Source organism: Pecten maximus, chromosome 5 (genome assembly GCF_902652985.1).
Source record: "Pecten maximus chromosome 5, xPecMax1.1, whole genome shotgun sequence".
In the NCBI taxonomy this organism is placed as follows: domain Eukaryota; kingdom Metazoa; phylum Mollusca; class Bivalvia; order Pectinida; family Pectinidae; genus Pecten; species Pecten maximus.
In genome coordinates this window covers 42,109,527-42,137,446 of record NC_047019.1, presented here as the reverse complement: position 1 = coordinate 42,137,446, position 27,920 = coordinate 42,109,527, and the positions used below count along the sequence as shown (strand labels likewise).

The 27,920-nt window shown below is 34.6% G+C and overlaps 1 protein-coding gene across 4 annotated transcripts; it reads right to left on the bottom strand.

Moving 5' to 3' along the window:
- Positions 1–567: 567 nt before the first annotated feature.
- LOC117328074 (transcriptional enhancer factor TEF-1-like) lies at positions 568–27,485 on the bottom strand. 4 transcript variants are annotated; one of them, XR_004532827.1, is made up of 11 exons: positions 27,370–27,485; positions 22,754–22,981; positions 16,017–16,153; positions 13,022–13,201; positions 10,992–11,026; positions 9,644–9,809; positions 9,333–9,503; positions 8,980–9,120; positions 8,660–8,812; positions 7,003–7,591; positions 568–6,936 (listed from the first exon to the last, which is right to left on the bottom strand). XR_004532827.1 is itself a non-coding variant. In XM_033885411.1 (10 exons), the coding sequence occupies exons 2-10, from the start codon at positions 22,968–22,970 to the stop codon at positions 7,478–7,480; spliced, it is 1,314 nt and encodes a 437-aa protein (XP_033741302.1). In that variant the 5' UTR covers positions 22,971–22,981; positions 27,370–27,485; the 3' UTR covers positions 568–7,477. The 4 variants fall into 4 exon arrangements, 3 of the variants coding, with proteins under 3 accessions (XP_033741302.1, XP_033741305.1, XP_033741303.1); XM_033885411.1 differs by having other exon boundaries at positions 568–7,591; XM_033885414.1 differs by having other exon boundaries at positions 568–7,591; positions 16,026–16,153.
- Between the last annotated feature and the right edge of the window lie 435 nt (positions 27,486–27,920).

The window sequence follows — 27,920 nt, the reverse complement described above, 5'->3', positions numbered from 1 at the left end:
CTTGTTAATAATGATATGATCACAAAGGGCAATATCTCTGTAAGTTACTGTTGAATAATTCCTATTTTCATTCCTGTTGATATATGGCGAAAAACAAAGTTTTATCTAGCTTGGTTGATAATTACTCCAGTTATCACGTTCACAAGGTCAAATAATGCTATGCAAAGGTCAATAACTCTGTAAGTTACTGTTGAATAATTTTCCGAGATCTTTTTGATATCCGACTGCCTACAAATTTTCTGTAAACTTGATTGTTATTTACTCCAGTTATCATGTCCAAAAGGTCCAATAATGATATTATACAAAGGGAAATAATGCTGTAACTGTCAAATAATTCCCATTTTCGAACTTGTCCGAGATCTTGTTGATATCCGACTGCTTACAAAGTTTCAGCAAACTTGGTTTATATTTATTTAAGTTATCATGTTCACAAGGTAATTGTTGACAGCTGGCTGGCTGGACGGACATATGGACGCCATGGTATGGCATAAGCTCACCTTGATCCTTTGGACCAGGTGAGCTAATAATCAGTTTGTGTTTATGCAAGAAATAAAGACAACACATTGATAAACTTATTTCATTTTTAATACTTTAGTTTACCTTCTGTTGTTTTTCATACAAAAGTACAGCAGAAAAACAAAGCTCCATTCAAAAAGTATAAGGTGATCACTGGACCTGTACATAGACTATGGGGACAACAGGGGCGGTATCCATCAAGGGACATAACCGGGTAAAGGCAGGTATCAAAGCCATCTCAACTCTTAATGTACAACAAACTTATAGCTAACATCAAATATTAAAAAATAAACTTTATCCAACCATAAACATAGAACTCCACACATTCTTGTGGAAACAGAAAAAGCAGTGTATATACCTCAGACAGGTATTATGTATCGACAAAGTTATCAAAAAAATGTAGCCCTTAGATTGACATGTTAAAAACAAATCATCCAAAGTGTTGGTGTAAGTTATACTTAACAATTAACTACCCATTAACAGACACTTTTTATAATCACCTTCATCATAAATAGATTTGAATTAAAATGTGTGATATAACAAAAGCGTTCAGATGTTCTTAATCCACACCAGGATACATATGTTAGATATGATGAGATAGAGGTTTAGGAATAAAGTTGTTACCAAGATATTGGTGTATGAAATGATAATATGGTTGATGTATGAAATCTAGAAGCAGTGACAAACTTGTCAGTCAAGTAAACCTAATGTATTGTTTTGGCTCATACAATTAACTTTGAGGTCACTTGTAAAGAAATAATTACAGAAAAAAACACCAGTAACACTAAACACAAACAATGATGTATTCTTTTAACAGCAGAATTACAAAAAGTCATTTGCATATTCTAATTCAGCACCGATGATTTTGTCAATTCCTCTCTTTACTAGTACCGTAAACAATACTCATACTGGGGTACACGGAAGATTTTCAATGTCTTTAATATGCATTTCTCTGAACCAATACTATGTGCTTATAAGAAATGTCATACCTCACAGATTTACATTCATGAATCCAGGTCAAATTGTTTACATGGAAAATCTGTAAACAGTTTAAAAACTTACATTAATATCTGTGGGTTCTTATTTGAATGTTTAAACAATGATATAAACCTGTAAGAAAGATGTCATTTACAATGTAAGGCAAGAAAATCTGCATCAATTTTAGGTTTGATATCACATACCTTCCAGTAGCACTACATTGGTTTATAATACAACACTTCAAATACCCAATAAATGTCAGAGTTACTTCTCCTTAATTACTAATCACACTCAAAAATTGTGAAAATTTGTGGGGAAAAACCATTACAACACCTTTCAAATTGAATACTTCTATGAAGTTCTGATCAAAGTGACCACGAAACAAGAACACACAAGTAACACATTAAAATGGTTTTCAATGAACATCAACATAAATGAATTTCTCTATTACAAACCAACAAAATTTCATTCAACAAAATTAATTAAAACCTGTATTGCTTATTTTTACACCAAATTATTACATACATTGTATGTTAATTCTAGGTAACCGGTCTCCCAGTCCCTAGTAGTACATAGATTATAAACTCTTGTATTTGGCCTCTGTGATAACTATTGCATACTTTTAATAAAAACACATAAAACACCTCAATAATATTCCATCAACATGTCACGATATCAAAGTCTTTCTGAAAACATGTTTATGTATGCCTTTTCATCTTTATTATGTTTTGAATAAAAAATAATCCAGGATAAAGATGAAACCATTTGAAGTTGTAAATATTTTAATAAAAAACTGTATTTTACCAATCAAATGTAAACATTAGACTATTACTGCCCCCTACTGGACATTGCTGGACAAATTGGATGGTGGGCCAGCGTGTCCATCTGCCTTATTATCGGAGTAAGTGTCTGGAGGGCTGCGAGTACACAAAAGGCACTGGTATCTGGTAACATGGTACATGTTAGTAAAACATAAAACAGGTTTATGTCATATGTAGAATCTACAGTGGTGTAGAATTAACACATAAAAAAGTTAAAATTTATGTTGACTTTTTTAAGTCGAGTTAAGTTCACCATTTCCACTTACAACCTATTCTATATGTAGTTTTGAAATAAATGTTCCAGTGTTGTAGACTATAGGATTGATCAGTAGTTTTAAAACTCTCAATTTTGCATAAAATGAATCAGTGATGTTATAATATGTACGTGTTATAATGGCTGATGATAAAATGAATAAAATGCACCAAACAATGACCATTTTATCTTATATATTAACAATCTGATAAAAATTATAACTAGACAATTGAACAACTTGCGTGAATATGTACAAGAAAATATTTACTATATTGACAGGATGACAGAAAATTTTATGCATACAGTGTCATATGCCAAAATAAGTTTAGTGACATTATTAAAATATCAACATCATGATAACAACAACTAGAATGTTATCATATACAACACCATTCAGTAGCGTGATATTTTATGTTAAACCATGTGATTTTGATCCTTCAGCATTAAAAGGAAATACAGACATAGAAATGCATGATGTAGTTCAGTTCAAAAACAGTGTAAAACTATGATTACATGTATACAACTCTCTTACACAGATCAAGTAAAACTATTAGTACATGTATACAACTCTCTTACACAGATGATATGTATATCACACACATCCCGTAACAATCTGGTATATTGGTTTTATAATACAAATTCTCAAATCAATCAATTTACTTCACAGTAAAACATACCTTCAACATAAAGACTATTTTAGAATGGTCTGGGTTTTGGGGTATTTAAATACACGTACATCATCAAATTACAATGCTTGCAGTGTATAAATAATTTCTTCGTGTTACAATAAAAATATTCACATATATTTCATACAGCTTAAAAAACTCTTTTTTTTCTGAAATATAATAAAAGAGTTCTAGTAATCTGGTGGGCGGATTATCTATAAGGCAGTAATTACGTACAAGTTCTTGTACCATACAAATCGACATCTATCAAAATTGTGTTGCATTCGTAGGTTTTAAGACACAGATAAAAAGGAAAGGTAAAATTTCCCGTAGTGACATTTGTTAAGATGAGACTATGTAGAATGTGCATATTACATTAATGGTATTGGTACAAGCAGTAGTTTACCCTTCCTATCATAGGTTTTCTTTATGGCAAAACTTCAAATTTTGAAGGAAAAAATAAAGCTTTTTTGGCTTTATCTCTCATGACAAAAGAGAATTTATAACTTGGATTACATTATCACAATGTATAATACACTACAGAATGATTAAGAACTACTGTGATAAAATTTGAACCAATAATGGCCCTGCAAAACAGATTATAAAAAAAAAAAGATCATGCAGTTTTGTTCAAAGTTTAAAAATAGCTTTTTTGAATAAAAAAACTTCTGTAACAAATATTGTATCACTATATAGCTTTGTTATTCTATACTCCAATAGTCTGACTACAATTCATTTCTAAAATGTTAAATAATTAGAAATATGATTGATTCCCTGTTTCAAAGAATAACAAACAAATCAAATGATTTAATTTAAATTCAAATTTTGACCATGCACTGTGATGCAGTTCAAGAAAAGCAAAGTTTCCAAATTGATACAGTGAGTCAATATGAAAGGTTTCTGGTTATTCTATGACATGCTGGTTATTCTATGACGTGCTAGTTTGTGAACACGAGAGTTTAACAGTGTCACTGTAAATAAGGAAAACTGATATCAAACAAGTGCCCACAATGGCTAAAGCAATAACATACATCTTAACCAGAAAATCTTCGATTTATTGTCAAGAATAATAATTTGCCCTCTATTAAAATTCTGTTAAGTTCCATTAATATTATTACTGGGATCAGCACCGAAAACAGCTACATCAATGACAATAGTGGTGTACCTGACACGCGTTGTAGCATTGTCATTGGGAGCTTCCTAACATACTGAAAGTCTCATAAATCAGAATTTATTATCATGCATCACATCCTGGCTTGTACAAACACACAAGTGCTAAACAGTTGTTATATATATTTACATTTGTTCTGCATCTGTAATATAGAGAGGAGATTGTGCTGCAAGACTATCTGATCACATGATCACTGCCGAAACTATTTGATCACATGACCATTGCCGAGACTATCTGATCACATGACCATTGCCGAGACTATCTGATCACATGACCATTGCCAAGACTATCTGATCACATGATCATTAGAGACTATTGGTCACATGAGCACTGCAGCGAATATTTGATCACATGACTAATAAAATAAGTGGATGTTTCAGCTAAGGACCATAACATGATTATTTAAAACCATCATAGCTTAAACAGTTCATATCAATTAACTGAATCTATTTAACAATCAATTGTGAAACAATTGATTATTTACCATTTAAATCAACATCAATTATATAAAGCTCATGTTGATAAATTGATGTATTTTTTCATGAATAATGATTTGTGATTGAATTTCCTTCCATATTTCTATGGAGAAGTGAGTGCGTGTGTTATACAAGCAGTATGATAAATGATAAACATGATAAATTTGAGATCATTAACAGGTGTCCTTACAATTTCTACTACATAATCCTCTCTTAAAGCACCGTCCTCAAACAGATTTTGTTAAAAATAACATTTTTATTTCTCATAAACAAATCAAACAACAATACTCCATTGTGACTGCTGAATATGCATAAGTAACCATAACTATTCATGAATTCAAATGATCTCTTCAATATTCATACAATATTCATAACAAATAAACTACCATAACACAGGCCTCCATTGCCATCTATACAATCACTGCTAACAAAAATATATATTTGATTTTATAAAGTTGGTGGGAGGTCTATAATTCATCTGAGCCAAGTTGTTCAAACCATTGTTAACTGGTGAACAGTACCCGACAGTTACAAAGGAATTACACCAGTAATCTTTACATATTGTTTTTAAAGTCGGTACGATATCCAACAAGGAAACCAACCTTTATTGCCAAAGTTGGACTCTCACATGTTTATCCTTTATTGAAAAACATATTGCAATGAAATCTAATTATATTAATAATGCTTTGAACAACTTAGCCCATATGTAATAACAATATGTTGTCTTCTTACGACAGCACACATTTCATGTGTGTATTATTATTGCATCACAACATAACTTAATCGCTGGTTGGATATATCCTCAAGGACTAGTCAGATATCCCTACACAGAAACCTCATCTCTGAACAGATATCCTTACTCCGGAACCCCATCACTGATCAGATATCCTTACATAGGAACCTCATCTCTGAACAGATAACCTAACTCCGGAACCCCATCACTGATCAGATATTCTTATGTAGGAACCTCATCTCTGAACAGATATCCTTACTCAGGAACCCCATCACTGATCAGATATCCTTACATAGGAACCTCATCTCTGAACAGATATCCTTACTCAGGAACCCATCACTGATCAGATATCCTTACATAGGAACCTAATCATTTGTTAGATATCCTTACATAGGAACCCCATCACTGATCAGATATCCTTACATAGGAACCTCGTCACTGAATAGATATCCTTACATGGGAACCTCATAACTGGTCAGATATCCTTACATAAGAACCTCATCACTAGTTAGATATCCTTACATAGGAACCTCATCACTGATCAGATATCCTTACATAAGAACCTCATCACTTGTTAGATATCCTTACATAGGAACCTCATCACTGATCAGATATCCTTATATAGGAACCTCATCACTGACCAGATATCCTTACATAAGAACCTCATAACTGGTCAGATATCCTTACATAGGAACCTCATCACTAGTTAGATATCCTTACATAGGAACCTCATCTCTGATTAGATATCCTTACATAAGAACCTAATCATTTGTTAGATATCCTTACATAGGAACCTCAACTCTGATTAGATATCCTTACATAAGAACCTCATCACTGGTTAGATATCCTTACATAGGAACCTAATCATTTGTTAGATATCCTTACATAGGAACCTCATCACTAGTTAGATATCCTTACATAGGAACTTCATCACTAGTTAGATATCCTTACATAGGAACCTCATCACTGGTCAGATAACCTTACATAAGAACCTCACTACTGATCAGATATCCTTACATAGGAACCTCATCACTGGTCAGATATCCTTACATAGGAACCCCATCACTGACCAGATATCCTTACATAAGAACCTCATCTCTGATCAGATATCCTTACATAGGAACCTCATCACTGATCAGATATCCTTACATAAGAACCTCATCACTAGTTAGATATCCTTAGGTAGGAACCCCATCACTGATAAGATATCCTTACGTAGGAACCCCATCACTGGTAAGATATCCTTACATAAGAGCCTCATCACTGAACAGATATCAATATGTAAGAACTTCATCACTAGTTAAGATATCCTTACATATGAACCTCATCACTGGTTAGATATCCTTACATAAGAACCCCATCACTGGTTAGATATCCTTACATAAGAACCTCATCACTGAACAGATATCAATATGTAGGAACTTCATCACTAGTTAAGATATCCTTAAAGAAGAACTAAAACTAAGCAATATTATGTCCATAACAAAACTATCAGCTTATAGCTTACATTGTACAACCTCTGATAAGATGAACTCTTCATAAACTTTGCAGCTTTTTGTGACGGAAATATGGTTTTTTCGTTCCAGATGTGATTGAAGAGCTCCGACAGTGTCCAGCCGTTGGACTTGGAATCAGAGAAATAATCCTTATTTTTCTTCCTACTAAGTCTCAAAGGCCACAGGTATGCATGAACAGGTAATGCCACTCCTGTGTGACCTTTCTCTGTGGAGAGTTAACCTGTGATTCTCAGTTCTACAGGAAGTTGTGAGGAGATAACTCTTAAACAGTCATTTCAGACTGTGGCACTTAAATGCTGTAGTTAAAGTGAAATGTTCACTACATGTCAGTTATCACTTTGAGGCGGTCAGTCCTTGACCAGTCTGTATATGTGGTGCTGTGCGCCGTGCTCACTGGTTGACACCTCAAACACGTAGGCCGTACATAAAAGTGTCTCCTGAGTCTCTCTGTTGCTAACGACCTAGACGAATAGAAGTAAGGTCAACAATAAAATAACCCATCTGTCTCTCAAACACTGTACAGAACATAGAACACTGTACAGAACATTGAACACTGTACAGAACATTGAACACTGTACAGAACATTGAACACTGTACAGAACATAGAACACTGTACAGAACATAGAACACTGTACAGAACATAGAACACTGTACAGAACATTGTACACTGTACAGAACATTGTACAGAACATAGAACACTGTACAGAACATTGAACACTGTACAGAACATTGTACAGAACATAGAACACTGTACAGAACATTGAACACTGTACAGAACATTGTACACTGTACAGAACATAGAACACTGTACAGAACATAGAACACTGTACAGAACATTGTACACTGTACAAACACAGGGCTTTCACATTTATAGAAAGTACACAACTAACATACACTAATTCATATTAGCTGTTAATTGCTATTTACAAAGATAGTAGTAAAAGGAGAATGCTTCAGATTACTAGAGAATCAGGAAAATGTTTCATATTACTAGAGCACCAGGAAATTTTTTACAGATTACTTGAGAATTGGGGAAAATGTTTCAGATTACTTGAGAATTGGGGAAAATGTTTCAGATTACTAGATAATCAGAGCAATGTTTGAGATTAATAGAGAATCAGGAAAATGTTTCAGATTACTAGATAATCACAGCAATGTTTAAGATTAAAAGAGAATCAGGAAAATGTTTCAGATTACTAGAGATTTAGGGAAAATAATTCAGATTACTAGAGAATCAGGGGAAACGTTTCAGATTACTAGAGAATATTGGAATATACATCAATATATACAACACAAAACTAAATCGCAACAAACTAACAAACTAGGAACTTTGTAATACATAACACAATATTTAGTATGATCGTCATTCTTTAAGTACATAAAACTTGTGTATTTTAATGTATTCAAGAAGAATTTCATTACTTACTGATGTTTGAATCAAAGGAAATCTTATTTTTATTTTTCAGTAATTCATACTATAATCAATCATACCATTAACTGCACTATCATACACAGAGAGGAAAGCTAACCTGTAGAATGGTGAAGTTTTCCAGCACACTGTTCATCATGTATTTTTCAGGTAGGTGTTTAAGTTTGTGGATGAAGTTGATCATGTATTCACACATGGGAGATCTGTGTATTCTGTACACAAAACGACCACTCTCAAACCGGGGATATTCCGTCTACAACAAAGGCAGAATGAGTGTCAAGGATTTGATAAAACAGACAAAAAGTGGATTATTTTACATAGATATATTATTTCAGGTAATACCAGTCATTAATCTTGTTTAACTATATACTGTTAATACAAATAAGATACATCATGTCCAATCCCTAATGTTGAGCGTACCTCGACCTTTTCGACGACCTGTTTCCCAAATGAACACACTTTGGTTGAACATGTGATGGTCATATTTTCACTACTCTCATACTGACTCGTAACCCCATAAAACGCTCCGGCCTCGTCCTGAACATTTGTGTTGATGTCCGCCTGAAATAGGAAAACCAGTAAGTAAACAATGTAAGCAGACTAATATCAGGTTTGCTTATTTCAAAAGTTACATGCTGTGACATTCTGTTTCATCTTGTTTTTCTATGATTATTCATCCAGAATTTGATGAGAGATGGAAAATAGTAGAATTTTCTGATAACTATATTTATAAGAACATGCAATACTAGCATACAATTGTTTTGATAACTCACCCAGAATTTAACAAGGAAGAATGCTGACTGTGGTCCTTTATCGTACAGTTCTTTTAATCCACCTTTCTTCTCTGGAAATTTGTCATAAATCTGTCGAATGTCAATAGCTTCCAGCATGGGATCAGAATAAGTAGGGTTGGAACCAATGTGGACAAATAAATGTTTGTTGTACTGCAAAGGGAAAAGAGAAATTGTACAGAAACGGTAATATATGTAGAAATATTTGTAATAGATAGAACAGAGAATGCGTACAAATAACAATTTTGTACAGAATGAATTACAGAAATTGTGGGAACTGTACACTAACTTACCGAGTCTGGATCTCTCTGCTGTTCCAGAAAAGCTGAGAACTCAACGAGGCGAACTTTAGGCCCTGCTATAGAACGACCCTGCCATGCTGGGGCAACCATTTCATTGTTCATGGAGTTTGGCGGCTTGGCATCTATATAACCTGATGCACCAAAAGGGGGCTTCACGCTGTAATACAGGAAGGGGGAAAGATGAATGTTTGAAACTGTAGGCATATCTTATAATGTAATACACCAAACCTTCTATCAGGGACAAGACTATAAGTGTAACAGAACTTTTGATATAATAGTAAGAAATCCTTATTTGATTCATTTTGATGAAATGCTGTAAAACTGGGGCTGGTGAAATGGTGGATAGTGAAACTGTGTTTTAGGAAGAGATGTCTGTGATTTCGCACTTTGAACCTGAGGTTATCCAAAGAGAAATGGGAAATATTAGCATTTGTTAATGTACAAACTAAAACTTATTTATCTGCATTTTACCACTTATTCATTGACCCTGTTAAAACCTTACCTTCAGTTACCATTGTAGTTCTGCTACAATGGGACAAAAATCTCATACCTTACAAAATCTTATCATACACTAATGTACATAATGAGATCTTAAGAGGTTATAGACTTTCTTTAAAGAGATATGGATTAAACACGGAATAGTTAACATTATCTTGGTTAAAGCACTAGTATAAGTTATTTCACCAATTAATGGGACTTCAGAGAGAAACAAAAATGCGTTCATACATATACAAGTCTAATGTTCCTTGGAGAACAAGGTTTTGTTATATTTCAAGGAAAACTACAAATAAATATCAAAACTTACCAAAACATTTTGAAAACAAAAACTCACACATGTATTGGCTATAGATAAGGTGAAGGCTAAGAAAGGGTCATATATGTAATGACTGTGTTTAAGGTGAAGGTCACACACACACACGTTAAGGTGAAGGTAACACACATGGTAATGGTCCTTGTTAAGGTGAAGACTAAGAAAGGGCCATGAATGTAATGGCTGTGTTTAAGGTGAAGGTCACACACACATGTAATGGCTGTGTTTAAGGTGAAGGTCACACACACATGTAATGGCTGTGTTTAAGGTGAAGGTCACGCAGATGTAATGGCCGTGTTTAAGGTGAAGGTCACACAGATGTAATGGCTTTGTTTAAGATAAAAGACAAACATGGAAATGGCCGTAGTTAAGGTGAAAACTAAGAGAAGGTCATATATGTAATGGCCGTGTTTAAGGTGAAGGACACACACATGTAACTGCCATAATTGAGGTGAAGATCACACATGTAATGGCTGTGGTTAAGGTGAAAAGTCACATACATGTGACATAGTCACTGGTGCTACTTACTCTGCTTGAGGTCCCAGAGAATTCTGATGCCAAAACTGAAACATCAAGGACAGCAAAATAATAAATAAAACTAAAACCTACAAAATTAACAACTCAAAAAAACATTCTGACATCAAATCTTCAAAGAATTGATCAAGCATGCAAAAAGAATCAGTTTATACATCAAAACTTGTCAATACATGTATTGGAATTTACACACCAAATTCTTGAAATCATCACTGTTAACTGAAAACAGCCAGATGATAATACTGTTCAAGGTGTTACTGTTATGACAAGTATCCTGGTAGGCTAGGAGAAGGACATCTCCCATAGGACTGGCTAATCTGAAGGGTTGATATTGTATCTTAGAGGACTAGCAAGGAAAACAGCAACGATTTTAAATAGAAACAAAGACTGGTCAAAATATTTATAACACAGGTTTGACAAGATTGAATAATATACTCTGAATTGTTGACAATACAGTCATGCATGATGGAGGAAGGAAAATATGACTGAACTCAACACATACTTTTAATTAGAAACTTTGATGCAAAAATAATATTAATTAATGGATTGAAATTAATTAGAAAAAGCTGTTAATCAGACTAAGACCATATCACAACTCTTACAAGTTTTGTCTCTTTCACAATTACATTGAAACATAACATGAAAATGGCTTCCATTGAAAAGTGACATTTTATCTCCAAAATTAATTTGATATGGTCCTTCTGTTCCAGATGGTTGCCTATTCAGCTCCCTCGGTCAAAGATCAAATTAAAGATGTACTAGAATTACAACAAAGTTCAAACATGCATTACCTAACATAAAAATTATAATATACATAATGTTTTAAATTATAATATAAAATGTTTTGATTTCTTAAAAAATGAAATCTAAACCATGAAATGATGAGAAACAACAGTCAAGCATTCTTATAGAAGTAACCCCACAGTATCACACAGTAGTCAGATATACCTCAAGTACAGTCAGCTGACAGCTTATCAACTCGCCAACAATTCTTCACTTTTCACAAGATGATTTCCCTAACTAAGATAATATTTCAGAAATGATATCTTAATATCTGAAAAGGTTATATATTTGAACTTGGATATGCTGTGACAAACCATTGCTGTCCATTTACAGAATCAAAAGGTTCATCATGACCTCAAACTAACGTCTCATATCATCTAATCCAAGGTGACTATTGTATGGAAGTTTGAGATAAAGGCAGACAACAAAACACCAAATTATTGTGAGTGATTTTTTGGAGATAGGTTGATCCAATAGAAATTTACTGTAAAATGACAAAAAATATTTCAATCCAACTACAAACTTAACAATAGATTTGTCTGGGATGTGTATAAATGGCTCATTGAGTCAACTTTGGAAGTAGACAAGATAGATTGGATATTAGGAACTGTTGAGTTTACTTTGGAGGTAAATACAATGATGATTTTTTCTATTATTTACAGTCCAAAACAGTTTTTATTGGTTTTTTTTTCAAAAAAGGTAGAAAAAAGAGGAATATCATCCTATTTTCATTAAGATCCAGATTTCCCCAATTTATGGAAACACAGACTGCTGGAAAACTAAGTAGAAAATAACAGAGATAAGGCAAGGATGGTCAATGAGTTTACCTTTGAAGCAATGAGCTTCAATGAATCAACTTCAGAGGTAGATATGACACATAGGCTTGCCGAGTCTATGTTGGAGCTGGCTTTGATATCATTTTTCATATTTGAGTATGCGATAGCTCAGAGTCATGTTGGTCATAGTTTATGTCAGAGGTGGTTAAGGCATGCAAGGACTCGTTCAAGTTAATGCTGGAGTTCAAGGTAGCTAAGAGCCATGGTGGTCATAATGTCTGAGGTGACTACAACATGGACTCGTTGGACTTATGTTTGAATTTGAGGAAGCTATGAGCCATGTTGGTCATGAGCATACTTGAGAGGTGGCTATGACAAGGTGCCATGTTGAGTGTACTTAGGAGGTAGAAAGACAACTATTGAGTGCTATGAGGCCAGCTCTGACAGGATGGTAGAATAAGTTACCTGTGGTCCCCCGGGGGAGGGGTAGGACGGCCTGACCCCTCCCATATTTTGGACGATTCCAAGCCCCTGGGCCAAGGCCTTGTTGTGAATAGCACTAGCAGACACTATTTGGGCAGAAGACATGGAGGCCATGCTTTGTAGGGCTTTGTCCTTGGCTGCCTGATCCTGCATAGGAATAGTCTGGTAAACACATTAAAGCAGATTGTAAATCAAGAGGCACATATATCTGTATACAAGGGTGACACCAACCTCACATCCAACAAAAATCTCATTTCTTCTAGACAGAACAGTCTATGTATATGTTGTTTTTTAATTGTCAATTAATGTGTTAATTAAATTGTGGCCAGTCATATGCTCAAGATGAATTGTCTAGACTATAATATTTTTTGAATTTCTAAAAAGTTCTGATAATCTTAAATGTTAATTCAATACCACTGTTGTTTCTTTATTCTGATAATCTAAATATGAGTTTTTGAAGGAGGTGAAGTTGGTAGAAGTGCTGATGTATAAAGTGTACCACAAGGTATTCTATACCAGACATGTGAGTATACTACACCTAGGAAACAACCATGCTATATACAGTATAAATAACAATGCTTCACAATGAATAATGTATTATGTAACAGTTCCCCATACAACAGGTCTATGTTCATAAACTGTCTCATACTCAGCTTATACATATATACTCAAGCTAATATCCTTAAAGCAAGGAAATAACACAAAATATCATTCTTATAACTTTGTTGTAAAATACTTTTGAAGTCATTTCTTTATTAAAATTATTATTGTTTTCTTTCATATTTTTCTTGCCTTAATTGCCTTGAGTTGTAGCTGTCTCAATCCAAGTATATATTTCATATTACAGTTTAGAAGCCGAGATCTCTATGACTAGATAAGCATGGTAAAGTAAATATTAATACATTCCAATATCTCTATTCAACAGACTTAAAACCAGAAATGTCTCAGCATTTCCACTTGATCTGAAATGGCGCTTACATGGATGCGAGTCTAATGATCGAAAACTAAAAATGTTTAAGTTGATGAAACAAAGTATGGTGACAGACATTTTATATATTGGTGTATAAATATCAATTAAGATTATCTAAATATAGGTCACAGTGACCTACATATTGGTGTATACATATCAATTAAAATTATCTACATATACCATATAATTGTCAGTGACCTACATTTTATATATCATTGTATTCATTAAGATGTATCTATAGGTCACAGTGACCTACATTAATTGGTGTATATAATTCATTAAGATGTCTCCGGATATAGAGTTTTATGGCTGTTTAGCTCGGAGGAGATGGAGCTGAACACTAAAATTCAATATAAATCAGCTATAGATGGTAAATATATATCACGGAGATCTGTAACAGACATAATGTATATTCTCTATAAAGGACACTTTTGCCTTGTCCCTTAGGTGTCCTTTATAGACAGGTTCGACTATATATGTATTCAGGTTTTAAGTTTGTTTAAACAAGGTGTCTGACTGATCAACAGTAATGGCCAACAATATCAATTTGCTACGAAACATCATAAATGAAATTCAGATTTCATCTGGTACAATGTGAAAGCTATATAATCTCTGGTAAGTCGGTGTGTTGTACGATATTGGTTGTGAATCCTAAAATATTCCAACAGGTATATCAAAATGAAAATGTCTCTTTGTCAGTCCATTCAACATACATCTAAAGATGTATACAATCTGAATACAGTTTAATGCATGTTAGTACAATTTTATGACAATTCTGCACTTAAGATTTAACAACCGAGTTGTAAAGAACGTGACGTACATGTGTTGAGTTACAGGGGGTTTGTATTTTAGTCCTGAGGCACCTGTCACTCGTAGGCCATATGATGCTTTACTTTGACAGGTAACACAGGAAATACAGACGTGCACTGAATATGAATTAGTTTATTACAGGTAGGACAATTAAGGCTTTTATTCTCCTCATGCTAATACAGGTGATTCAAGCATTGTCATAGCGGTTGTATTAACTGATTGTACATGGAACATTTATTGGATTTAAATCTTACACTTCATTCATAAAGATGAAAACTTTTTACGAACGAAATCCGAGATAACAATACACAGTATTAATAATAAATTACCGTGAAACTTGTGATGAAAGTTGTGCAAGTACAAAATATATGGAGCAACAGTATTACTAGTGTTGATGTCAGTCAGACCTGCGGTTTCTAAATTAAACCACACACACACGCATGCCATTTTGTCCAAGTGCTGATCATGCTAAAATATACTTATAAAACTTCACAATAACAAATAATTTATTGAAGATTTTTAACAAGAAATCCAGATATGTCTTGTATCCCTGCTTTGGCATCTAAAATTACAAAGTGCCAATTCAGAAAAAAAATATTTGAGTCTAGCTTTTCTTTTTATTCTTAAGTACTGTACATTATTTACATTGAAGATGTGTACAAAATTTCAAGTCAATATGAAGATCATTAAAGGAGGTGTGTCAATTTTCATAATTCATAAAAATTTCCTGTTTTTCATCCTGATCTGATGATACACCGATGATCGAACTGGGATACTGCTTTTAGTTCTTTATGACAAAATAATCTTAATTGTATCATCTGATATGGACCCCTTGTTTAAGCCTGTACTTAGTTGAAATGAGACCTATCTAAACAGAAACCTAAATCAAACCCATTCTTTACTAAGTCTATACACAAATGAAAAACTGTATAATTTAACACAGTAGAAACATTTGTCTAATGGTATAACAGGTTTCCTCCTACTTTTAAATTCATTGTTATATGATTACTATGTACACCATTTTAAACGACAAACTAATGCTAAAATGACCAATGATTGTACAATACACATATATGTAACTATAAGAGATTTTATCAGAGTTTTAGTGATTTTAGTGAGAAACTTCTGCACAACAAAGTTATTAGTAGAATTAGTTACTCCCATCGCCCCCCAAAAATAAGTCACTTTGATCCGTACATGAGGTACCTTGAGTTGCGCCTGAATCTCTTTGGCTTTTCGGCGGGCGAGCACTTGTATATGAGATGACACTTGTTTTCTTGTTCTGGTTTTTCCCGTTCGCAGTTTGATATATCTGGCTATTAATTCATTTCGACCTGTAAAAAGTAAAATAACAACAGACAACTGTATTTCATCATACTTCAATTTGTTTTACTTGACTGTTATAATTCAATCTGTTTAAACTTGATTAGAGAATGAAGATTTCAGTACAACCATACTATCATTCCACTGGCTTCTATAGGTGATGTTTTAATTACATATCAATTAGTGATACACATCTGTAACAAGTCTTCTTAAATCTGTCACAGGGGCCTTAAAAATCAGTCAGAGATCTTATTAAATCAGTCACAGGGATCATATTAAATCTGTCACAGATCTCATTAAATCTGTCACAGAGATCGTATTAAATCTTGTCACAGGGGTCTGTATATGTAATAGTGAAATGCATTTTGTTATAATTTTTCGAGTTATGAGTTTAAATAGGATGAATTTCATTTTTTTTTAAATTCCTACACCGGCTTCATTAGATCAAGTGACTATATGTAGAGTGAGTCATGTTAGATACAGGATAAAACCATTCAAAGTGAAGTAAAGCCTGTTTATGACTCTGTAATATTGATGTTTTATCATAAAGCTTATAACCATTTCACCTGACAAGAAGAAAATTAATTATGTCTTATTGACACGACTGACTTGAAATAACAAGCTGCTCCAGTTTCCAAGAAGGTTCCTTTAATTCCAAAACTTCAGATAATTTCATTAATCTCAATAACACCTTCCTAAAGAGAAGCAAACATCCCTTCAATATCAATGTTTGTGAAAGTAGACCCAAAATACTACACCAGTGAAGAGTTATCTGCCCTTGTCCCCTTATCACCTTTATGATCATGAACAGGATATATAGATATATATCCTTAACTTTCACATTCAAGTATAATAAATATAAACAGGAAACTCAATAAAAAATTACATAACTGATATCTGGAGTGAATTTTGTTATCAATTTGGAGATGTGGGATGGGAGGCTTTGGCATGTAGCATATCGACAGCATGTAAAAATTTATGTAGGGGATCACTTTTTGGTTTTTCATTGTTTATTTACCAAGTCAATAACTATACAGTGTCATATAAAGGTCATTAAACACTCATCATCATACCTAGGTCATTATTACACCATCAAACCTAGGTCACTATTACACCATCATACCTAGGTCACTATTACACCATCATACCTAGGTCACTATTACACCATCATACCTAGGTCACTATTACACCATCATACCTAGGTCACTTACATACACCATCATACCTAGGTCACTATTACACCATCATACCTAGGTCACTATTACACCATCATACCTAGGTCACTATTACACCATCATACCTAGGTCACTATTACACCATCATACCTAGGTCACTTACATACACCATCATACCTAGGTCACTATTACACCATCATACCTAGGTCACTTACATACACCATCATACCTAGGTCACTATTACACCATCATACCTAGGTCACTATTACACCATCAAACCTAGGTCACTTACATACACCATCATACCTAGGTCACTTACATACACCATCATACCTAGGTCACTATCATACACCATCATACCTAGGTCACTATTACACCATCATACCTAGGTCACTATTACACCATCATACCTAGGTCACTATTACACCATCATACCTAGGTCACTTACATACACAATCATACCTAGGTCACTTACATACACACATAGGTATACATATAAGTCGACAATGTGTGTAATGTGCTGTATATCTTATGTTCTGTATTCTGTGAAGAAATAAGATTTTAAATAAATTATTATATCCTGTAATGCATCATTGCCAGCTGACCTTTGACCTGACAGGTTTAGGGGTTTTGTTGGTGCCTATACATCAGTGGAGTGATTGTTCACAGCTGTTTTTTTTTTGACAAATTGACAGTTGCATCTACCAGCAATCAACATGAGAAAAATACACCAAAATTTATAATCAAAACACTACATGTAGTGTTAAAATTATTTTTATTTTTTTTCTTCATATCTTTGAAATATTCTCTGAAGCTGAAAAAAACCCCAATCAATTTAAACGTATCGGTTTAATTTTAGCCTCGCTGTCAAACCAGTGTTTGGCAAGTGACAGATTCTCCAGTCTGGACAGCTATCGGCTTGAGATGACCAGGATAGATAATCAATAGATTTTAAAACAAGTCTGCTGAGGTGTTTGGTGACAATGCTATGTGTACCTGATAGGAGGTGACACCCTGCCATGCCTATCTTGGGCCTGTCCCCTATCTGGTGTTAGTAATCCACCCTATCAGGGATTGGCTGAGGACCAGATAGTTACCCAAGAGACACAAACAGTCTATAACCATTGATATAGGGTACCTATAACCATTGATATAGGGTACCTATAACCATTGATATAGAGTACCTATATCTGTTTTAAAAACTGACAAGTATCGTTAGTGTTGATTGAATGGCAATATCATATCTTAAGTGTTTTAATCTAAGAAATGACAGTTAGCCTTTGTCTGTTGCATACATTTTTCTATGTGGAGCTGTTTCCTATGTAATGACCTCATAAATTTACCATTAACTGATGTCTAAAAGCAGGCATACTAAAGCACTTAAATAAATCAAGAGAAAATTTCAAAATCAAAGTAAATGTAATTACCTGTAAGGAAATGGTAAATACAGGATAATGTTTGGATGTGTACAGGAAACCAGTGACACAACTTAACAGAAAAAAAAGTTACAACTTTTAGGCCATTACCTCCCACTTCTGTTTGTAGTAGACTGCTGATTTTAAAGTGTATTCCTTAAAAAAAATCAGTGTTAACTAAAATGTCACCCAATGATACATAGTGGCCTGGGGTAATTTGTCTGAGGTGTCTAGGGCTCTGTACACCTTATACACAACCTATCTCTCTGTAGGCCGCTCAGCTTAGTCACACCAATGACTCATCCCCTACTCCGTTTGGAACATTTTATACCCCTATACAAATATCAGCCAGGTTCTCTTTCCATGTATTCCATTCAGCTTGTAATACTACTATTACACACATAGGTAGTTTATAAAAAATAGAACATGAATTTTAAATCACCAATGTCTTGTACTTGCTGGCCTAGATTAGATACAGAACTGATTCTCTGCTCTTTACTATATCCAGTTACGTTGACCTGTAATCCCCATTACTCCTAAGAACATCGAGGATAAAAAAATACTACCCAAAAGTTTGAATTGGAGTAGTATGTTTTTTTTTATTCCTTTTTTTTTTAAACAAAGAATCAATTACAATGTCCCATTTTACTATATTAGGAGAAAGTACTACCTGTCAGATTTTATGTGGGGAAGACTGTTTTACAGGTAAATATTTCTCATTGCAAGTTGTTATAAGTGTACCTATCTATAATAGGCTTTTATCCTTTTTAGTTTAAATATTTTCATGTTTTTTTTCCCTTTCTGACGTCAGGTGAGTTTTAATTTTGTGGTTACACGGGATAGGTAATATAATACAATGGTGGACAAGCTAGTGGGCAGGCTTATATAATGTCTAAAAATAACAGGTTTAGTCAATACGCCTACACACGAAAAACTTTTTAAAAAGACTTAAGCCACAATAAAATCATTCTTAGATTTCATAGTAGATCCCAGAACAATGAAAACACAATGGAACAATTATTACTTGGTTCATATGTGGTAAGACAGTAGTACGATCAGGTGTGTTTCTTCAACAACACATTTGAATGTCAAGGAAAAAACAGGCTTAATTCGAGAAATATACCAATATGAAAACCTTTTAAACTCTACTATATTAACCTTGCCTGTGTATTGACAGCTTTTTTCTGACTTAAGATCACTGATGTGTATATATATTTTTAAGTTTTAATATGAAATAACCAAATAGATATCTGAAGTGTTATAAAAATATATAAGGTGTTAAGATATATCAAACATCTTGATGCTGATATCTAGAGTGTAATACAGAGATATATTTATATTTGGCTTCAGCAGACCAAGTATAATAAGACGTTCTGATGTCACCTGAACCACTAGTGTACATACTTACAGATGTTCTGATGTCACCCAAACCACTAGTGTACATACTTACAGATGTTCTGATGTCACCTGAACCACTAGTGTACATACGTTCTGATGTCACCTGAACCACTAGTGTACATACGTTCTGATGTCACCCAAACCACTAGTGTACATATGTTCTGATGTCACCCAAACCACTAGTGTACATACGTTCTGATGTCACCCAAACCACTAGTGTACATACGTTCTGATGTCACCTGAACCACTAGTGTACATACGTTCTGATGTCACCCAAACCACTAGTGTACATACTTAGAAGTTCTGATGTCATCTGAACCTCTAGCGTACAGATGTTTCGATGTCACCTGAACCACTAGTGTACATACTTACAGATGTTCTGATGTCATCTGATCCACTTGTGTACATACATACAGATGTTCTGATGTCACCTGATCCACTAGTGTACATACTTACAGATGTTCTGATGTCACCTGAACCACTAGTGTACATACTTACAGATGTTCTGATGTCACCTGAACCACTAGTGTACATACATACAGATGTTCTGATGTCACCTGAACCACTAGTGTACATACTTACAGATGTTCTGATGTCACCTGATCCACTAGTATACATACTACAGACGTTCTGATGTCACCTGAACCACTAGTGTACATACTTACAGACGTGCTGATGTCACCTGAACCACTTGTGGACACATACTTAGACGTTCTGATGTCACCTGATCCACTAGTGTACATACTTAGATATCACCTGAACCACTAGTGTACATACATACAGATGTTCTGATGTCACCTGAACCACTAGTGTACATACAGATGTTCTGATGTCACCTGAACCACTAGTGTACATACAGATGTTCTGATGTCACCTGATCCACTAGTGTACATACTTAGATATCACCTGATCCACTAGTGTACATACTTAGATATTACCTGAATCACTAGTGTATATAATATACTTACAGCCATTCAAATGTCACATAAACCATCCTAGACAACATTAAACCTATCTTATTAGGATGGATATACCAACCTAGATAACATCTAATTAACATCAATTTCAAGGAATAAAGATATATCAGTTCATTTTTTTTATATATATGTTGACAGAAAAAGAAAGACAACATTTTCAAGATCAGTTGTTAGCCTGACTGTCCCTGCCTGCCTATGGCCCCTGTGGTACAGACTGTGCCTACCTATGGCCCCTGTGGTACAGACTGTGCCTACCTATGGCCCCTGTGGTACAGACTGTCCCTGCCTATGGCCCCTGTGGTACAGACTGTCCCTGCCTATGGCCCCTGTGGTACAGACTGTCCCTGCCTATGGCCCCTGTGCTACAGACTGTCCCTGCCTATGGCCCCTGTGCTACAGACTGTGCCTTCCTATGGCCCCTGTGGTAGACTATCCCTACCTATGGCCCCTGTAGTACAGACTGTCCCTGCCTATGGCCCCTGTAGTACAGACTGTCCCTACCTATGGCCCCTGTGGTACAGACTGTGCCTACCTATGGCCCCTGTGGTACAGACTGTGCCTACCTATGGCCCTTGTGGTAGACTATCCCTACCTATGGCCCCTGTAGTACTGACTGTCCCTGCCTATGGCCCCTGTGGTACAGACTGTCCCTACCTATGGCCCCTGTGGTACAGACTGTGCCTACCTATGGCCCCTGTGGTACAGACTGTCCCTACCTATGGCCCCTGTGGTACAGATTAGTGTATTTTAATAGTGTAATCCTCCTGTGTATGTTTATATATTTACCTTAAGCTTGAACACAGGCTTTGTGAGCCAAGAAATAGGTAACCTTATTTCAGGTTAAATATATATCACCTGGTGAATGTGTATACCTTTACTTCTCAAGGCTACAATATAAACAATTTCAAAAATGTGTCCACTCCTCTTCCTCAATTATTAACATTTTAAACATACTCAGAATATATCAATACCATAGCTGTGTTTAGATTTCACACTTGTTTTTGTCCACAGTAATAAATGTCAATACCAAATATAAACTTTGTACAATATTATTTACATTTGTATGCAGTTATGTAGGTGTTATACAGGTCAAATACCAGACAAGTACACACTTTGTTGCACTTTATAAACATACCAGCATCATCACTACATCTGTATCAATACAAATCACAAGGTACATTTAGCATATACAAACTCGTCCATAATTTCTCTCCTTGATCTCAACCAGACACTTTCTCTGTGTGATATAAACCAGACATTTTCCCTCCTTGATTTTAACCAGACATTTTCCCTCCTTTATTTCAACAAGACACTTTCCTTCCTTGATCTCAACCAGACACTTTCTCTCTTTCATCCCAACCAGACACTTTCCTTCCTTGATCTCAACCAGACACTTTGCCTTATTGATCTCAACCAGACACTTTCCCTCCTTAATATCTCGACCATATATTTTCCCTCCTTGATCTCAACCACACATTTTACCTCCTTGATTTCTACCTTAAATTTCCCCTCATTGATCTCTAGTCTAATTTTCCCTCATTGATTTCTACCTTTCATTTTCCCTCATTGATCTCTAGCCTAATTTTCCCTCCTTGATCTCAAGGACACAGTTATGCCATCAATCATTATCACACATTTTCCCTTACCATACATCTTGCCCTCATCTGACAGAATGATTTTCCGCCTGCCACAAGGCGGGTATATGGCAAGTGCCTCCTGGAAGCTCTGTTCGATGTCTGGTGACCACACCCCCTCAGCATCATTTGACAGATCATCGTTGGATGGACTGTCGGGATCCTCCTCTGCTTTTGTCATCCCGCTTGCTCCTGCGGACAGGTCATCACTGGACCATGTGGAAGTCATCTGCCTCTCACCTGTAATAATAGCAAATAATTTTATGTCACATTCTACTACCTGTAGTACTAGTGTCATTTTCATCATTTTCAAGTGTAAATAAACTATGGGAATGGATTAGATTTTGAAAGAGTGTTAATGAGGGTTAGTTTTACTAGGATTAACTACTTTTATCTCCCTCGTAATATATTTAGTATTATTAAATCTGTCAATACAAGTCAATCTATGGATGACAGTATCAATATACTCATTATACATATGTAAAACTTGCATTGTAAGTCTGTATCATGTGTGAGATTATATATAATCTAATTTATTATTTTCATATCTTCAAGAATGTGTAAGAAGGGGAGGGGTGTTAAAAATCTTAGGTATCTTCACAATTCCTCATGTACTGTTTGTGATATATGTAACCCCAATACCACAAGTATTACATAATTATATGTATATACTAGTCTGAAATAAAGAACGTGAAATTCTCAACAGGGTTTCCTGAAAATAATTATAGCTATCTCTTAAACTTGCATTGAGACCTTGACATTCAAAATTTGGCTTAAGCTTTTCTACCACATGGAATCATGATGTCCTTTACATGGACTTGGTCAAGCCATTAATGAAAGATAATCTTGACCCATAGATGCTTACTTTTGCCATCAGAGGCTGCTTGACCAACTGTAAAGATTTGCTCTTGTCTATACATAACCCACCTACAAAGGGAGATAACTCCCTGGATGCCTATTTTTGTCTGACTGACTGTTGTTATACTGTAAATGGTGGGGTAACAACGATCTTAATTAGATAGAGTTGCTGGAGTGACTCAATCAGCAATGGACAGCAATTAATGGACACAGCGAGGTCAGTAATTGTATATCAGGGAAATAATATTCCAAATTATTGTTAGGAGAACAAGAGACTGACATATACAGCTGATCTTAGATAATAACTAGCACAAGGCTAGTGTGTAAGTGACATGTATAATCAGTCCACTCTACAGTAGTATAACCAGTATACTAGTGTCCACATCATGTCCACTGAAAGGCCATAATAGTGTACAGTAAACCTGTTCATTATAATAAGTATACTGTTTGTGTCAATATGCATCTGTCCCTGATATTGAAGTATTGGATCTTATCAACCAATTTACAGGAGAAATTGACTGAATCAAGTGACCAGCAGGGATCTAGAGAAAAAAGAAATGAGTATGCAAGCGTACTCCAAAACATGATGGTTGCCAACTATGATAATTTATATCCATTACTATAATCGGAAAGGCTTACTTATGTAGTTAATTGGTTACATAATTGGATGACTGTCCATTGAAATTTATATCTTAATAATTAGGCATGAAATCAGTACATTCTTCTAATTGCTGTCGTAATTTCTTTTTCAAATTTCCCTTGAAAAATAGCCAACTTAATTTGCATATAATTCAAATGTTACAGTTACCATCTTTGTTATGTATTCTACATTTGATTTAAACATATTTTATTTGTAATTTACAATTTGTTACAAAGGGATTGGGCACAAGTTTTCCAACTTATATTAAGCCCTCTCCCGATACAATTTTACATTGAGAGAAAATTCACATGATGGCAGTTTTATTTACATATTTACAATCTAATTTTATAAGAAATAGAGAGAAAGAGAGAGAGAGAGACAGAAGGGGAGGGAGACGGAGAGAGTGGCAGAGAGAAAGGGGGAGTTGGAGGGGGGAAAGAAGAGAGAGAGACAGAGAGAGATTTTATAAGATATTGATACAAATAATCTTATATATATGGGATATACATGTATATCTAAATACTTCATAAAGACAAATAGTTCTGTGGTAGACCTAAGCGGACTCGGGCAACAATCACTTTGGTACACAATTCGACTTTCCTTTCGTTCAAACTTGTCTAATGTCTATGATAATCCATGCCAGTGGTGTCTTCCTCCTTTTCTTTTCTGGTCCTTCATTTATAACATTTCACACACACCCGAATGTCACCCGAGTCCGCAAAGACAAAAATACAATGTACTTTAATTTCCAATAAAGATATTTTAAAAATCTATTTGTATTTTTAATAAATATTCTACATGTAGGCTATGAAATTTGTTTAATCTAAAACAAAGTAAAATGTTAATATATATTGATGATATATAATGAAAAGTATAATCAATTATCGATTAGGTGATGTTAAACACTTTAATAGTTAAAACGATTATCATTCAATCACAACTAATTCCTGAAATTTGGATGGTCCAAACATGTCACTAATTGATATAAATAGCTGTCTGTTTCAATGGTGGTAAACCTAGGTTCAGGGGTCTACATGAAACTCTCATCAGGTTGTCTCCCGTCAGTTCTGTACATCACCATATTGGCACTACACCACCATATTGGCATAAGATGTCCCATACAATAGTACAGCTTCCTAAGATATAATCACATATTGATATCAGACTAAACAGGGCATCCAATAGACCCTTGAGAATATTTTTTTGACTCCCCATAATTAGATTTGACTCTTGGGTTTGAAGGCACATATATCTATTTGACATATGTTTTGACCCTTCAGATTTCTGAGAAATAATTATTCGACTTCTGAAATTGCTAAATCTCATGGGTCAACTGGATGACCTGACTAAAGCAACATCATTATACACTTCTAGCCTATAGGGATATCGAACAATAACAGAGACTTGTATAGTCATAAAATGTAAACTTTGTAAACTGCTATGATGAATGTCTACATTTCCAAACCGAATAACAAATCAATGAACTAAAACACTGTTACCCACAAAACTTTGAGAATAAGGTTTAAACCAGAAGTTGTAGGTTAATCATGTGATGCACCAGGTAATTATATATATTATATAAATTATGACAAATTCCTAAATGGTTCCTGAATTGGTGTGTCAACTGATGGAACTGGTAGCCTGCATCATTCCACAAAAATGGCTATGTCATTGTTTTGGTAAAAAAATATATATATATCTAAAAAGTGTCATGCACCAGTAAATGAAATCGTCAAATCAATATGCTACAAAACTGATATCAGTAATCAAATGGACTGATTAATGATAACATAGGTAGTTTTTGTCTTAAATGAAACAATATTGATTAGGTGTTTTTTTAATTTCATTAGGAACAATTAGAACCAGTCCTAATTATCTTGTAATAATTTAGATAACAAAACAAATTTTTACATGTTGAGGTTTAGATTTATACATGCTATTATTCAAATGTACCAGTTTGAAACCATATGCTCAATGTGTTTTCATTACATGAAATAAACAGTTCCAATGCCAGACACATCATCAAAACAGTAATACTCTCAATAATATTGTATTTCAAAACTTTAAAATTATGTTTAAATATTATTCAGGTTAAATATGTCAACAAGAATACAGCTTTTCTTATCTTAAACTTTTAAGTACCTTTAAAACAGAGTCAGAATTTTTTACAAGGATGTATAATTAGTTAATTTTCTTTTAATCAAATATTGGTATTATACAGAATGGGAAATATTAATGTGATAAGGGGTTCATTTCTTATCTACTCTAGAGTCTATATTCTTATTCAAACCTCAAATAATTAAATACCAGTCTACCACATCGGTTGTTATTGCGACCAGTACAAAAGTAAAATTATGTAAACAAAGCATGTAGCGTGTGACAGACATGAAATGTCTTATCTCGTGTCATCACGTCACATTAATATGCCTGATGAAAATCATGTATACACCTACATCGCTCAAACTCCTAATTTCATTTAAAGCTTTTTCGATACAACGAAATCCTAACTTTAAAAGGTATTGTCGTTTGGTCCCAATAAAACGATCGCTACATATAGGATACCCCGTGACATGGGACGAAAATGGCGTGTTACCGTTACGGTGTGCACCTGGCTCAATCTTCATTCGAAACGGGCCACTGTGTATCTAAAATATGTATTGACAAACGCATGTTTAATCTAGATGTAGCTAAAGTCATAGTAAAACTACAGAACGAACATAAGTTTTTTCAGTTTGACAGTCAGTGAACTGACCCAAGACGCTCGATTTTGTGTTAGGCCTATGCCTCCCGTGAATGTGGCCATATTCAACAAGCTTACCTCTCTACCGTAGCGCCATGCACAGTTTTTGGGTGCCGAATGTAGGTCACCCTCACCCTCCATAACAATCCTATCGTGTTGAAACAACATTTTCCCGAACATGCTGCACCGTCACAGTTGACAATCTGCACAGTTCTCAAATGATTCTCCAATCACCTGGCAAACATTGCATTGGCCGGAAGTTGTTACTAAAACTATGACAAATATTCGAGGGATTCAAAACCCGTACCGACATTTTAGCCATGCCGTAGGAATACCGGCCATACTTGACAGAATTTCGCCAAAACACTTGCAAATCACACAATTACTTACCTGTTTATAACTTATCCAGACTTTCAATATACTTTTTAAGTTAAAATTCAAAATTTAAACTCAAAAAGGACACACTCCGTGGTATGTGTGGAATGGCACAAAGAATCTAGACAACGTAGGTGACAACTGCGCATATACTTCGCGCAGGGGTGGACCTAGGCATCAATCAGGAGAAACATATTTATGGCTTTCTTTGTTTTAGCTTTATCTATTAACATACGCGTAAATTATAATAATTAAACATATATATGATTAAAACATAATAATAGTATAATAGTAAACTCCAAATATTAGTTTATTTTCTTAGTAAATGAAAAACAAAATAGAAATTGCGACACACATATGTTGAATTCTCCCAACCTATATGGTGATTTTTTCCCCCTGGACACTTGTGGCATGTGTTTTCATTTTACGCGGTTTGTTGTGTTCCGAGCTAGTAAGGAATGACTCATACCGGCGGGCGCTACAAGTTGCAAAACTGCACTGCAGTCCAGATAATTCTACACACCTTTAACATATAGATATATACTATATATACGTGTGTTAGTCGC

Bases quoted from the DNA above. Each gene is read 5' to 3' on its own strand.
- LOC117328074 (XM_033885411.1), bottom strand. From the start codon at position 22,970: ATGACTTCCACATGGTCCAGTGATGACCTGTCCGCAGGAGCAAGCGGG. The intron at 16,154-22,753 runs GTAAGGGAAAAT...TACTTTTTACAG, and splicing joins AGATGAGGGCAAGATGTATG to GTCGAAATGAATTAATAGCC. The intron at 9,504-9,643 runs GTAAGTTAGTGT...TTCCCTTTGCAG, and splicing joins AGCAGAGAGATCCAGACTCG to TACAACAAACATTTATTTGT.